The 13,886-nt window shown below is 47.2% G+C and overlaps 1 protein-coding gene across 1 annotated transcript in view; it reads left to right on the top strand.

Moving 5' to 3' along the window:
- The window catches only part of Srrm1 (serine and arginine repetitive matrix 1), a 32,638-nt gene extending 26,282 nt beyond the window's left edge, over positions 1 to 6,356 (top strand). Inside the window, 6 exon segments of the mRNA XM_006975667.4 lie at positions 457 to 538; positions 541 to 587; positions 1,693 to 2,154; positions 2,928 to 3,123; positions 4,204 to 4,416; positions 5,314 to 6,356. Of these exon segments, the coding sequence (XP_006975729.1) occupies positions 457 to 538; positions 541 to 587; positions 1,693 to 2,154; positions 2,928 to 3,123; positions 4,204 to 4,416; positions 5,314 to 5,418 (1,105 nt within the window). The 3' untranslated portion in view covers positions 5,419 to 6,356.
- Positions 6,357 to 13,886: the final 7,530 nt, after the last annotated feature.

Below are 13,886 nucleotides of genomic sequence, written 5' to 3'. Positions count from 1 at the left end.
TCAGCGTGGAGCAGTGGCCTCCAGGTGTGGCCTTAAGCCATTGGTGTCTATTAACACCCTGCATGTTTCTCATGGAGAATCAGAATACCTGAAAAGCCTTTTCAAAGCACAACTTGACTGAACTTAACCCTGATGTGGTCCACGGAAGTCTCAGATATGTCTCCCCCAACTGAAAAAAGGTGTTCTAGTCAGTCTGTTGAAACTTTTCACTTCCTCTGTTGGGTGATTTATGATATAACCAAATACTTCTTTTGGAAGCTAATATCACAAAGCTGTGTTGTTTTACCCAGACCAAAAGTGAAACGTTGGTTTTTAATTGTTGTTTCTAATGTTGGCTGCTACCCAGGGTCTGGGACATAAAGTAGTAACATCTCTTCCCTGGGTTATTTGCTGGAATTGTGCTTCCTGGGCCTTTGATTAGAAATGTCACTGACTGAGAATCAACTCTTGCTTTAGTGGTAGAAGGAGGAGAAGTCCCTCTCCACCACCAGCCAGAAGGCGACGATCTCCTTCTCCAGCTCCTCCTCCCCCTCCCCCCCCCCTCCTCCTCGGCGGCGCAGATCTCCCACCCCACCACCACGACGAAGGTACTGTGTCTTGGGTTTGGGCCTGTCTCAACCCTCAACCCTCCCAAATACTGGAGTTACAAATTGGAGCCATTGTGCCTAGCTAGAGTTACTAAATAATTGCCCAGTTTCGCTCTACCACCTTGCCTGAAGATTGGCTTATTGTAAATTTGAGCAGGAATTTCGGTTGAAAGACCCAAGCACAAATTGTAAAGTTAGCCTGAATGTTGTGTTAAGTCTTAATTCCTAGGCAACATAATAGGACTTCCTCACTTTTAAGAGAAAAGCCAGTTAGAACTCTCAGATATCTTTGGCCGTGAACTTGCACTAAAAAGTGGTCCTTTGAAGAAGACTGGAGTCTGTGTTGGGAGCTTAGTCAGTGAAGTAGGATGCTAGGTCAGAGGAGCCAGCACATCATCATGGAAACTATTTCTTTGGTTTGGTGTGTACATTGTGTGTACCTTGTGCCTGTGAAAGCCAGAAAATGGCAGTGGATCCCTTTGAATTTGTGTTAGGAACCTCGGTGACCTTGGTTCTGGGCACCAGCAGCTGAGCCATATCTCCAGCCCCTGCCACATAGAACTCAGTAAAGCAGACTTTCTCAATTGGCCGTTGTTGGCTATTATCACCTGGCAACAGCAGATGCTCACAGTACCACAAAGCAGTGTGAGGTTCTCTTATGAAACAGTGAATTGATTCCATATATAAAGCCTGAGCTGGTGAATTGAAATTGTTTCTGAAAACTGCAAATTTCTCCATTCAACACAAGATGGTACCCTGTGGACAAGGACGGTGGTGGACATCTTACTTTGAAGTGTATCCCTTGGCATAGTACTAGCTACAGGGTATTCATAAGTGGTTACTTTGTGTTTGTTTAATTTTCATAGTTTGGGCTTGGCTAGCAGGGTGGCTGAGTGAGGGAAGTACTTGCCACACTGGTGTACTGACCCAAGTTTGATCCAAATTCCATATAAAGGTGGATAGAGAGAATTGATTTCTCTGACCTCAGCATGCCACTCACTTGCACTCATGTAGAATGTGTGGGCATGAACACACCCAAATAATAATAAATGGGTTTTGATTTCTGGATTCTGTTGGTTTCAGCTTAATGGTGTGTTTTTTCTAGGACTCCTTCTCCTCCCCCACGCCGCCGCTCACCTTCTCCAAGAAGATACTCTCCTCCCATCCAGAGGAGATACTCTCCTTCCCCGCCTCCAAAGAGGAGAACCGCCTCACCCCCACCCCAGCCCAAGCGAAGGGCATCACCATCTCCACCACCAAAGCGCCGGGTCTCCCACTCTCCACCTCCCAAACAGAGAAGCCCCCCAGTCACCAAGAGACGTTCGCCCTCCTTATCTTCAAAGCATAGGAAAGGGGCTTCCCCAGGCCGCTCCACCCGAGAGGCCCGGTCACCACAACCAAACAAACGGCATTCGCCCTCACCACGTCCTCGAGCTCCTCAGACCTCAAGTCCTCCCCCTGTTCGAAGAGGAGCATCAGCATCACCCCAAGGAAGGCAGTCCCCATCTCCAAGTACTAGGCCCATTAGGAGAGTCTCCAGGACTCCGGAGCCTAAGAAGATTAAAAAGTAAAAATACTTAATGCTTTTTTGTTAGGAGTACATAGTTCTGTAACATGTAGAATCCTTTCCCTATTGAGCGCTTATAAAAATAAGAAAGCTGGGCAGTGGTGGTATACACCTTTAATCCCAGCAGAGGCAGGCAGATCTCTGTGAGCTCAAGGCCAGCTTGGTCTACAGAGTGAGTTCCAGGACAGCCAAGGCTACAGAGATACTGTCTCAAAAACCAAAATAATAATATAATCAAACTTTAGGTATTGTTCATGTTTTTCCACTTTGAACCTAGCTCCTTGTAGCATAAATGCTAGAGGGCTTTACTTGGTTCTTAACATCCGGTATTTTAGAGATAACGCTTCTGAGTCTGAGATGAAACAGCCTCTTTTTATTATTTTTTTGTCAGTGGGTGTTTTGCCTTTATGTGTCTGTACACTGCTGGTGGGCAGTGTCATAGAGGCCAGCAGCAGGTGTCAGATCCCTGAAAAGGTAGTTGCAGTTAATTGTGAGCCGTGTGGGTGCTAGGAAATGAACCCTGGTTCTCTGGAAGAACAGCCAGTGCTCATAACCACTGAGCCGTCTCTCCAGCCCTGAAAAGCATTTAATACTGATACAGAGGCTTCAGGAAGCTAAGAAACTATCACTAGTGTCCTGTGGGATGCATCATCAGTATAATGGTAGAGAGTTGCGGGCATGAGTGACCCCGTAAGACATGGGTGACGTAAAAGCAAGTATAGCCTCTGTCCTCAATGCAGTGTTGTTTTGTTTTGTTTTCCCTCTCTGTCTAGGGCTGCCTCACCAAGCCCTCAGTCCGTAAGAAGGGTCTCCTCTTCCCGATCTGTCTCTGGATCTCCTGAGCCAGCAGCTAAAAAGCCTCCAGCACCTCCGTCTCCTGTCCAGTCTCAGTCACCCTCCACGAACTGGTCGCCCGCAGTACCAGTCAAAAAGGCTAAAAGCCCAACACCAAGCCCGTCCCCTGCCAGGGTGTGTATATGCCCTGTTTTGTGCTTCTTTATAATTAGTCGAATGGGGATAAAATAGTGGGTGCTTATAGTTCCAGCACTTGATGGACACAGCAGGATCAGGAGTTGAAGGCCAGCCTGTGGTACACAGTGAGACCTTTCTCAAAAACAATTAAGTTAGAAGTTAGTTGAATTCATACATAAATTTGGTGTAAAGACAGTCTAATAATCTTTGATTCTATGGTATGAAAATAATTTTTGTTCAATAGAAACCATACTTTGAATTTAGATTTTGATCCTCTTTTCTAGGTTAGTGAGTAGCAAAAAGTACTGTTATTTACTGATACTCAATGAATTGCATGAGCCATTCAACATTCTTACAGTCAGCTTTGTGTTAGATGACTGCCTAGCTGTAGGACAGTGTGCATGCTGAAGGTTTTCAGCAATGTAAAGATAGATTTGACTTAGATGGGGTATAACTTAGAGGGCTTATGAAGATGCAGCCCTGTTGTAAATGGAACATCTGGGCTAATAAGGAAGATGGCTCGGTGGGTACAAGTACCTGCCTCCAAGCCTGAAAACCTGAGTTCAATCCCTAGGACCCACATGGTAGGAGAGGACCAACTCCTGTACGTGGAACATCTCTGCAGCAGAGTAAAGCAGACCACTCCCACTTTAAAATAGGTGCAGTTCAGAATTTGTCCTGGTATTTTTTGGACTCAGCCGGCACCATATACTGAAATCCTGCTGTGTTAGCCAAGCATTGTCAGAGGTTTCTAAAATTGCCTCTCATTTAATGCTCCGGTCAGGAGCTGGAAGGCAGCTCCTGGTTGGCCCCTGACTCCAGCTGTTGGCACCCCGTTCACATCCTGGAGTTGGAAACCTGGCTTAGAGCTAGTAGGGAAACTGTACCAGTGAGTCAGTGTGGAGGCTCTTTCTGCTGGTCCGTGAGCGGGCCGGCTGTGTGCTTCACCTCCTGAGAAGGCCTTCGTTGGGGCAATTGTCTGCACTTCGGTGAAACATGTATGTGAGAGTCCCTCGAGGACATAAAACAGGATTGTAATCAGATCGATTACCTCACTGTGTCTTTCTGGGGTTCTAGAATTCTGATCAAGAAGGAGGTGGGAAGAAGAAGAAGAAGAAGAAGGACAAGAAACACAAAAAGGATAAGAAACACAAGAAGCACAAAAAACACAAGAAGGAGAAGGCTGTGGCCGTGGCCCCTGCAGCTCCCGCAGCCCCTGCAGCCGTTTCTGCTGCCACCACCACCACGTCAGCACAGGAAGAGCCTGCGGCGGCACCCGAGCCCAGGAAGGTACTCACGTGCCTCTGTCCTGTTCCTCGTGTGCTGAGGTGTCCTGTTGACCCGCCAGGACCAAGGAGAGGAGGACAAATGGCTTCCCAAAGGCTTCATGCTGGAACACTTTGAATTTTTTAAAACTACTTTCCCAGCAGGGCTGGGGACAAGAGCACAGGGCTTTTTGTTGTGTGTTAGGCATGGGTGCTACCCCTGAGCCACACCCCTAGACACTCACTGAATGCAACCAAAAAATTCACATAATGGAAAAAAGTGGGGGGCTTCCCAAGTAACTGATAATGGTGGGTTTTGTGTGTGTGCTCACCTATCAGTGTGATGTAGAAGCCATTAGTGTCTTCCTTCATTCATTCATTCATATTTTTGTTGCACCTTACCTGTGTCAGGACAATTTGCAGGGTTAATTCTAGCCTTCCACCATCTGGAGTCCTTAGGATTGAACACAGGTCATCAGGGTTGTGGCAAGCTCCAAGCTGTCTAGCCTGGAGTTCACTGTTTCAGATAGACGGGACCACACCTAGACCACCTCCTCAGCACTTGGGGTTGCCAGTACACCTCTGCCTGTTCTTATACTTGCATAGCAAGCATAGGGGTGCAACTCAGTTGGTGGGGGGCTTGCTTAACATGCTCAAAGGCCCTGGATGTGACTCCCCTAGCGCCAGATAAACTGGGTGTGGTAGTATGATGCTTGTAATCCCGGTACTTGGGGGGCTGATCAGAAGCTCAGGGTCATTCTTAGCTCCTTAACAAGTTGTAAACAAGCCTAGGGGACAGAGACTGTCTGAGAAGGCATGATTTCGGGGGGGGGGGGGGTCCCTCGTGTGTGCAGTCTATGTGGACTTGGCCTGTCCCGCTGTGTCTCAGACTTACCCTCTGCCCCGTGTGCTTTGTCTCCAGGAGACTGAAAGTGAAGCTGAGGACAACCTTGATGACCTCGAAAGGCACCTGAGGGAGAAGGCCCTGCGGTCCATGCGGAAGGCTCAAGTGTCCCCACAGTCCTAGGTGGACATGTTTGTTACGTTGTAAATTTGATTTGGTTTGTACTCAATTCAATTTCAAAATTGCTAAAATGTGTTTGAGCTTTAGACTATAACATTTGTTGTAATAATTGCTAGGTTGAAGTTCACCATGTTTTAAAAAAGGGGCATGGATTTACATTACAAAGGCGTCCACGGTGTATTAGTGACATTCTTCCATTGACATTTAGAGTGAAATATTTTAAGCCAAAAAAAAAAAAAACCAACTTTTTTTTAAGGGCGTTTAAATATTGTTGACATTTTGTGGTTCCTTTAAACGCCCTTGCCTCTCCCCAGAGTTAGTTTGGTTTTTTCCCTCACCCCCATCTTTTTTTTCTTCCTCCTCTTCTTTCTCTTAAATTTGAGCACCCATGTAAATTATGCTTTCAGCCTTGGATAGGTTCGTAAGCTTGCCCAGAGGGAGACCGTTGTTGAAGGACGGGTCTGAGTGAGTGTGTTAATGTCGCCAGCACTCCTGTTCTGTGGAGTCTCTGCTGACACCTCGGGGTCCCAGCTCTGGAGAGCAGGGCGGCACTGCTCACCGATGCCGAAGAGTCTGCATCCATATGCATGCCAGGCTCATATGTTGATTTAGAACTCTGGATTTTGTCCTCTTTGGGTTGGTTTGTTTTCCTTCCTCCCTCCCTTTTTTCCCCCTCTCTTTTGTAAAGGCAGTTTATCTGACCCAGCAAGGACCCTTCAGTTAGATAAATTTGTTTTATGAAACTTCATGGCTCCCATCCATATTTTTTTCTCTACTCTTCGAATTGGTACACACAACTGAAGAGCTCTTGCATTGGCAGGCTGGGAGGGCCTGGACTTGGACATAGTGTCTTGGTTTCACTTGTTTTATTTTATTTTATTTTTTAACTAAAGCTATATAAAGCTTGTGGATTAAACAGAATAAATTTCTAAATTTAAGAACGTTGCCACTCACTTTTATTCACTTTCCTGGGTACTACGAAACAACTCGAACTTCTTGGTAGAGCTGGGTGTTGAGGGAAAACAAAATGATGAAACAGGACTTTTCCTTTTTATTTTAATAATTAACTGCAAAGGGTGCTAGGAGGGCAGTGTGGGGGTTCTCTGAACGTGAAAGGCAGGCAGGCGAATTCACCAGCAGAAGCAGAATCTAATTGAAGTGGAGAGCACAGTAGTATCATTGCACTCGAGTGTGGAGGGAGCCTGGCACTCCAGAAGGGAACTTGGAGCAGCCTGTGTATGTGAAGGTGAGAACTTGGGCACCAGGAGTCTGAGCTGAGTATTTGGACCCATGGGTCAATTTGATAGTAATTTCTGACAGTTGAAACAGAAACACAAAATGCACACGTCTTATTTCAAGATAACTTAAGGGTTTTTGTTATTTTTGGCTTTTATCCAAAAGACCCAAACAGTTAAGACCTCGGCAGTGATGGGCTGGTTCTACATGAGTGTGGGGGTGGGGGGCTAACAAGGAGGGAGACAGCCCTGCAGGACCCCATACCCGGGAAGAGTGGAGTCTCACAAGTGCACAACTAACTGCCCCGGTTCTCCCGTGTGTTAACGTGGAAAGGAAACGTGGATGACACGGGAGGCGCAGTGTTCAGCTGCTGGAGGTTGACTCCCAGTGTGGACAAGCAGTGAGCGCCAGTGGAGGATTTCAGCCCTGCATTTGGAGCATTTATGACCACTCCTGCAGCTCATGAGTGTTCAGTCTTCTCTTTAGCTGCTCTTAGCAGTGACTCCATATTACCCAACTGAAACCAGACAAACAGCGGGTCTTGCTGTTGCATTCTTGAACTCACTACAGTTCAAGCTACAGCCAGCAGGATGAGTCAGTATTTCAGCAGGCAGCACTAATGGACTCAGTTAAAAAAGTAATAAATGAGGTGGGAAGGGGACTAGAGTGGGTATAATGAAGTTTTTTTTTTTTTTTACATGTACGAGATTGTCAAATTAGAGCATTTTTTGTTCATTTTTAAAGTTTGGTTTTTTTTTTTTGTTTGTTTGTTTTGTTTTGTTTTAAGGAGGGCTGGGCATTCGAAGTACCTAACATGCATGACGCCCCAGGTTCAATTCCAGTGCTTGGAAAGTGTGCTGAAGAATCAAGTTCAGGTTAACGTGAGATTTTAGGACAATGGAAAAGTTGGGGTTTAAAGTGATGGGTTCGGGGCTTCAGGAGAGACGGTTCAGCAGTCAAGACACTTGCTGAGGTCCTGAGTTTAATTCCCAGCAACCAATAGTGGCTCACAGTTGGGATCTGTGCCCTCCTCTGGCCTGCAGGTATACATGCAGAGCACTCATACATAAAAAATACAAATAAAATTTAAAGTGACCTGTTCATGTGCCAACATGGACAAGGGATCACGTGTCATAGTTTCAGCTGTCAACTTGACACAGTCTTAGGAATCGCCTGGAAAGAGGAAACCGTAGCTGAATAATTGCCTTCATCAGGTTGGCCTGTGGCCATGTCTGTGAGCCGTATTTTCAGTTATTAATTGTGGGAAGGCTCGGCCCGCTGCAGGCTTGGGCTGTTAAAGAAAGGCCTCCGAGCCAGGCGGTGGTGGCGCACGCCTTTAATCCCAGCACTCAGGAGGCAGAGGCAGGTAATTTTTTTTATTTTAATTTTGAAAAGTGAAAGCTAGCTGAGCAAGCCTGTTAGAAACATTCCTTCAAGGTTTCTTCTCTAAGTTCCTGCTCTGGTTTCTGTAAGACAGAATAAACCATTTTCCTCCCAAGAACTTGTTTTTGGTCTTGTATCACAACACAGAAGTAAGCTAGAGTCCTGTCTTATTTTTAATTATGTGTATGTGTGACCCAAGGAAGCTATAAGAGGGCATGGAATGGGTCCTGTGAAGCTAGAACCAAGGCACTATGACCTTTCCAATGTGTGTGCTGGGAACTGAAGTTCTTCTGCAAGAGCCGTATGCTCTTGACCTCTGAGTCCAGTGAGGATCTCCAGACAGTCTCACTATAGCCCTGGCTGACCTAGAACTCTCTTGTAGATCAATCTGGACTTGAACTTACAAAAGATCCACCTCCTGCCTTTTGAGTGCTGGAAGAATTAAAGGTGTGTGCCCCGATTCCTGATACTTTTCTCCCTTTTTGAGATATGACCTCGTGTATCCCAGGCTGATGGTGAGCTCAGGAGGCTCTTACCTTCAGTTTCTAAGTGCTGACAGATGCGCCCACTTTTCCTGTGCTGACGGTCTAAGGGCCTCATGCATGCTGCGAAACACTCTCCATCTCCACCTCCCATTTTTATGTAGCCCAGGCTGGCCTTGGTCTCCCAACTGCTTAGGATTACAGGAATAGTATACATTTCATTTGCTGGGTGTCAGGATCTGAGGGGTGGGGGGTGGGATAGATGAACTGAATACCCTACATATGAAAAAAAAATTTTTTTTCTGAAGTACAACATGAGTTTGTTAAACATCAGGGGAAATCTGCTTGAACTATGCAAAGTTAAAAAGTGGAGGTAAGGCTGGGCGGTGGTGGCGCACGCCTTTAATCCCTGCACTCAGGAGGCAGAGCCAGGCGGATCTCTGTGAGTTCGAGGCCAGCCTGGACTACCAAGTGAGTTCCAGGAAAGGCGCAAAGCTACACAGAGAAACCCTGTCTCGAAAAACCAAAAAAAAAAAAAAAAAAAAAAAAAAGTGGAGGTGAGGCTGAGGAGACAGCAGAACGGGTGATGAGCAAGTGTGAAGACCTGAGTTCAAATCCCCAGCACCCCCGTACAGCTATAAGCATGGCAGCATGTGCTGGAAATCCCAGTACTGGGAGAGAAGACCAACAGAATTTCTGGCCAGTGAGGCCAGTCAATTGGTGAGCTGTAGGTTCATTGTGAGATCTTGTCTCAGAGAATACAGCTGTGGCAAGAGACCCAACATCTGGCCTCTCCATAGGTGTTCCAGGGTACACTTAGACCAGACAAAACGCAGTTACAGTCCTGCCAACGTGGTTCTTACAGCCATTACAAAACAACTTTCTGGGGTTGGGGATTTAGCTCAGTGGTAGAGCGCTTGCCTAGCAAGTGCAAGGCCCTGGGTTCGATCCTCAGCTCTGGAAAAAAGAAAAAAACTTTCTATAAAATGATAACCATGATGGTCACCTCATAGGGCTCTGTAAGGATTCAGCGGGCAGGACCTGCCCTGGGTAAGGCTCAGATGCACAGGGGTGAGGTCGGCAGCTGTTGTGGGATGGGGCAGCAGGAGCAGCGGGGCATAACTAGTGTCTCCGATTCCATTGCTGCTAACTGGGCCGGGATGGGTTGGCATACGTAAAAGGCTGTGCACTGTCATTAAAGGTTTCATAGTGTTTGTCAAACATTAGGTACTGGTAACTTCTAACACACCGTGTGGTCCTGTGGATCGTGGTAAAATACGGAAATGGAGGCAAAATACAGAAATGGAGGGGTTGGTGGGGGTGGACCTGGGGCAAAGTACAACGTACAAAAGGATGAGAATGTCTCAGTGAGACTTGTAAACTGATGTCATTTACAATGGATTTGCACACAGAAGCAGGAGGATTACCCGCTTGGAAGCAGCCTGGCCTACTTAACAAGAACCTGTATCAAAATATAAAAGTTATCCAGGAGTGGTGGCACTACCTGTAATCCCAGCACTCAGGAGGGAGCAGGTGCATCTCTGAGTTGTAGGCCAGGCCTAGTCTACAGTTCAGAACAGCCAGGGCTACACAGAGACACCCTGTCTTGAACCTCCCCCCCCCCAAAAAAAATAATAAAGTTGTGTGGTGTGTGTGTGGAAAAAAACAGGCTCATACCTATGATACCAGCACTTAGGAGGCAGAGGCAATAGATCTCTGTGTTCAAAGCCAACCCGGGCTGCAAAGCAAGCACCAGGCCAGAACAGAAGACCTTTAGGTTTCATTCTATGTAGTGCTGTGCATGAGGCAGTTTTGACTGCTGAGGCAGATTTCCCCAGCCAGTCCAGTACCTGCCTTGCACTCTTCTGCTTCTGTAGGTTGGCACAAGAGGAACTGTGTTAGAACTATGAGCATTGTAATAAATTTTGAATGAGCTGGGCAGTGGTGGCGCATGCCTTTAATCCCAGTGCTCAGGAGGCAGAGGCAGGCGGATCTCTGAGTTCTAGGCCAGCCTAGTCTACAGAGCGAGATCTAGGACAGGCACCAAAACAACACAGAAATCCTGTCTCGAAAAACGAAAATAAATAAAGAACATAAATTTCAAATGAATCTTTGGTTTATTTATTTATTTTTTCCAGACAGGGTTTCTCTGTGTAGCCCTGGCTGTCCTGGATCTCGCTCTGTAGATCAGGCTGGCCTCAAACTCACAGAGATCCACCTGCCTCTGCCTCTCAGGTGCTGGGATTAAAGGTATGTGCCACCCTGGCCTGTTGAGATTGGCAGGGTTTTTTTGTTTGTTTTGTTTTTTATGTATACAATGTTCTGCCTGCCTGTACGCCTGCCGGTCAGAAGAGGTCATCAGATTTCATTATTGATGGTTGTGTGCCACCATATGGTTTCTGGGAATTGAACTCAGGACCTCTGGAAGAGCAGCCGGTGCTCTTAATCTCTGAGCCATCTCTCCAGCCCCGAGATTGGCAGTTCTAAAGGACAATTTTTAGATTTCTAGTCAGCTCACAAAGCACCCACTTATGAAGGTTTTCACCTGTCCTGTTTGCTCCAAATGCAAGTGAGAAACTCCATGCTGAGTTTGCTCAGCAACTGCTCCTGTGGCAAATGATTGCTCCCCCTTGGTCAAGGTCAACGTCCAGTGGCCATCTTCTGCTGTGCTCATCTCAAGGGTCTCCTCTCATCTGGAACCATCACCACCGGTCCCTGTGATGGTAGCAGATCTCCAGCTGAGGGCGCTGTTGTTCCCAGTTGTCTTTAAACTTCATGACCCATTTGGACACAGAAATTACTGGAATTTCCATTTTTGTTTAGCTTAATTTTCATAGTGTAAAACAGAAATTAGCAAGTAATAAGTCGTTAGCATAAAGCACAAGGTGAGACATGCACACTGTACATCAAGGCCATTTACTGAGAATATATTCCAGCCCAGTGGGAGTGGGAGGCCAGCCTGATCTATATAGCAAGTTCCAGGCCAGCCGAAGCAATATGGGTGAGATTCTGTCTCAAAAAAATATTCCATTATTAAATGGCAAATTTCAATAAAGCAAAACCCAGAATTGGCACCTTTGGCACCATCTGACAGGTGCTTTTCAAACGTTTCCTGGTCTCAGCTGTTCTCTCAGATTCGTCCACTGGGTGGCGCCTAGCCCCTGCTCGATCACGGGGAGCGAACACCCCATTGGAGTTGGTCCTAAGCCTCCTGTCCTCCATTAGCTTCCTTTTTAGTGTTAGTATTTTCGGCAGGGTCTTCTGTAGCCCAGGCTGACCTTGAGCTTGCTGTGCAGCCAAGAATGACCTTGAACTCAATCCCTGCCTCTAAAATGATGAGGTTGCACCCACCCACCCATGCACACAAGCATGGGTGTACACACACACACACACACACACACACACACACACACACACACGGCTCTTCTCCGTTCCCCTGCACCCTCTCCCCCTGTCTTTGCCCTGGAAGCAGGAAGCTCTCCACTGCTCCGAAGGTCTTCGTGGGCTCCCAGGTGAACTGGCTCTTGAACTCTTGCCGCCTCGGCCCACCCTGAGCTCCTAGAATTCATGGCTGTCCTCAGCTCCCCCAATCCTCTTCAATCCATACCTCCATGCTGGGGGAACTCATTACTTCTTGAGGTGTACACTGTTCACTGTCTATCAAATCCAGAGCCCACCTCTCCCTCTAAGCCCTGATTCCTGCCACATTAGGTGGCAGGAAGCATCCTGTCTCAGGAGGGGGTTCTGCCATCTCTACCAGACATGGCTGTCACATGCTTGCCGACATCTGCCTCAGCTCACTCATAGCCATATATTTGACTCTATGGGAGTCTCGTGAAATTGAGAGATGGCAGCCCAGGTTCAGCGCTGGCTCTGGGGACTTACACCCAGCAAGGCACCTCTTTCCCTAAGGATTGGACTCTGCAGACAACAACCTGCGATTTGCAGAGGCCCCAGGAGGGCTGTGTAGAGAGAGGAGCGAGCGCCTCGGACTTCTGCAGGGGCTGCTGGAGGGTTCCACACCCTTCCCAGGATGGTGTGCTGAGGAAAGACAGCCGGAGGTGAAGCCAGCAGAGAGAGGAACCCAGGGCCTAGAGTCTGGGGTGCTAATGGCTATTTGTGGGTGTGTGAGAAATCTGCCTGCCTGGGCAGATTCAGGAGGTCTGGGCAGATTCAGGCTGCCAGCTCTTCGGAGGTCACCGAGGCCAGGGACAGTCTCACAGGCTGCCTATAGCATCCTCAGTTTATTTGTTGCTGTTTTCGTAGAGACCTGTCTGCCTTGACCTCTAAAGTTGTGTGTGTGTGTGTGTGTGTGTGTGTGTGTGTGTGTGTGTGTGTGAGAGAGAGAGAGAGAGAGAGAGAGAGAGAGAGAGAGAGAGAGAGAGAGAGAGAGAGAGAAGAGGAGGGAGGAGTGTTTTGCTTGAATGAGTATGTATTTGTACGTCCGGTGTTCAGTGCCCTCAGAGGCCATTGGATTGCCTGGGACAGGAGTTGTGTGTAGATGGCTGTATGTGGGTGTTGGGGAGTAACCCCAGTCCTCTGGGAGAGCAGTCATTGCTGTCAACCACTGAGCCATCAATCACACCAGCCCCTAGTTTTTGTTTTGAAGATTTATTTATTTATTATGTATACAGAAGAGGACACCAGATCGCATTACAGATGGTTGTGATCCACCATGTGGTTGCTGGGAATTGAACTTAGGACCTCTGGAAGAGCAGTCAGTGCTCTTAACCTCTGAGCCATCTCTCCAGCCCTAAGTTTGGGGTTTTTTTGTTGTTGTTGTTTGTTTTTTTGTTTTTTGTTTTTTGTTTTTTTTTGTTTTTTGGTTTTTCGAGACAGGGTTTCTCTATGTAGCTTTGCGCCTTTCCTGGAACTCACTTGGTAGCCCAGGCTGGCCTCGAACTCACAGAGATCCGCCTGCCTCTGCCTCCCAAGTGCTGGAATTAAAGGCGCCACCACTGCCCGGCTCAAGTTTGGGTTTTGTAGAGACATGGTTTCCCTGTGTCATCTTGGATAGCCAGGAACTCAGCTTGTAAACCCGGCTGTCCTTCAGCTCTCAGATGTCTTGCATGCCTCTGTCTCCCAAGAGCTGCATTAATTAAGGCATCTGCCACCATGCCTGGCAGGTGTTATTGTTGTTGTTGTGTGTGCATTTACAAGAACAGAGCTGTGTAAATGTGCATTTATGTGTGCCACAGTGCACACATGGAGGTCAGAGAACAAGTTCACACAGTTGATTCTTTCCCCCCTTAGGTGAGATCTGTGGGTTGAACTCAGGTGGTAAGGTTTCCATGGCAACTGTTCACTTGCTGTTTATCTTTTTGTTTTGGGTTTGTTTTATTTTGTTTTTGGAGACAGGGTCTCATTATG

The sequence above is a fragment of the Peromyscus maniculatus genome, chromosome 2, assembly GCF_049852395.1.
Source record: "Peromyscus maniculatus bairdii isolate BWxNUB_F1_BW_parent chromosome 2, HU_Pman_BW_mat_3.1, whole genome shotgun sequence".
NCBI lineage: Eukaryota > Metazoa > Chordata > Mammalia > Rodentia > Cricetidae > Peromyscus > Peromyscus maniculatus.
This window is presented reverse-complemented; position numbering and strand designations above follow the sequence as displayed.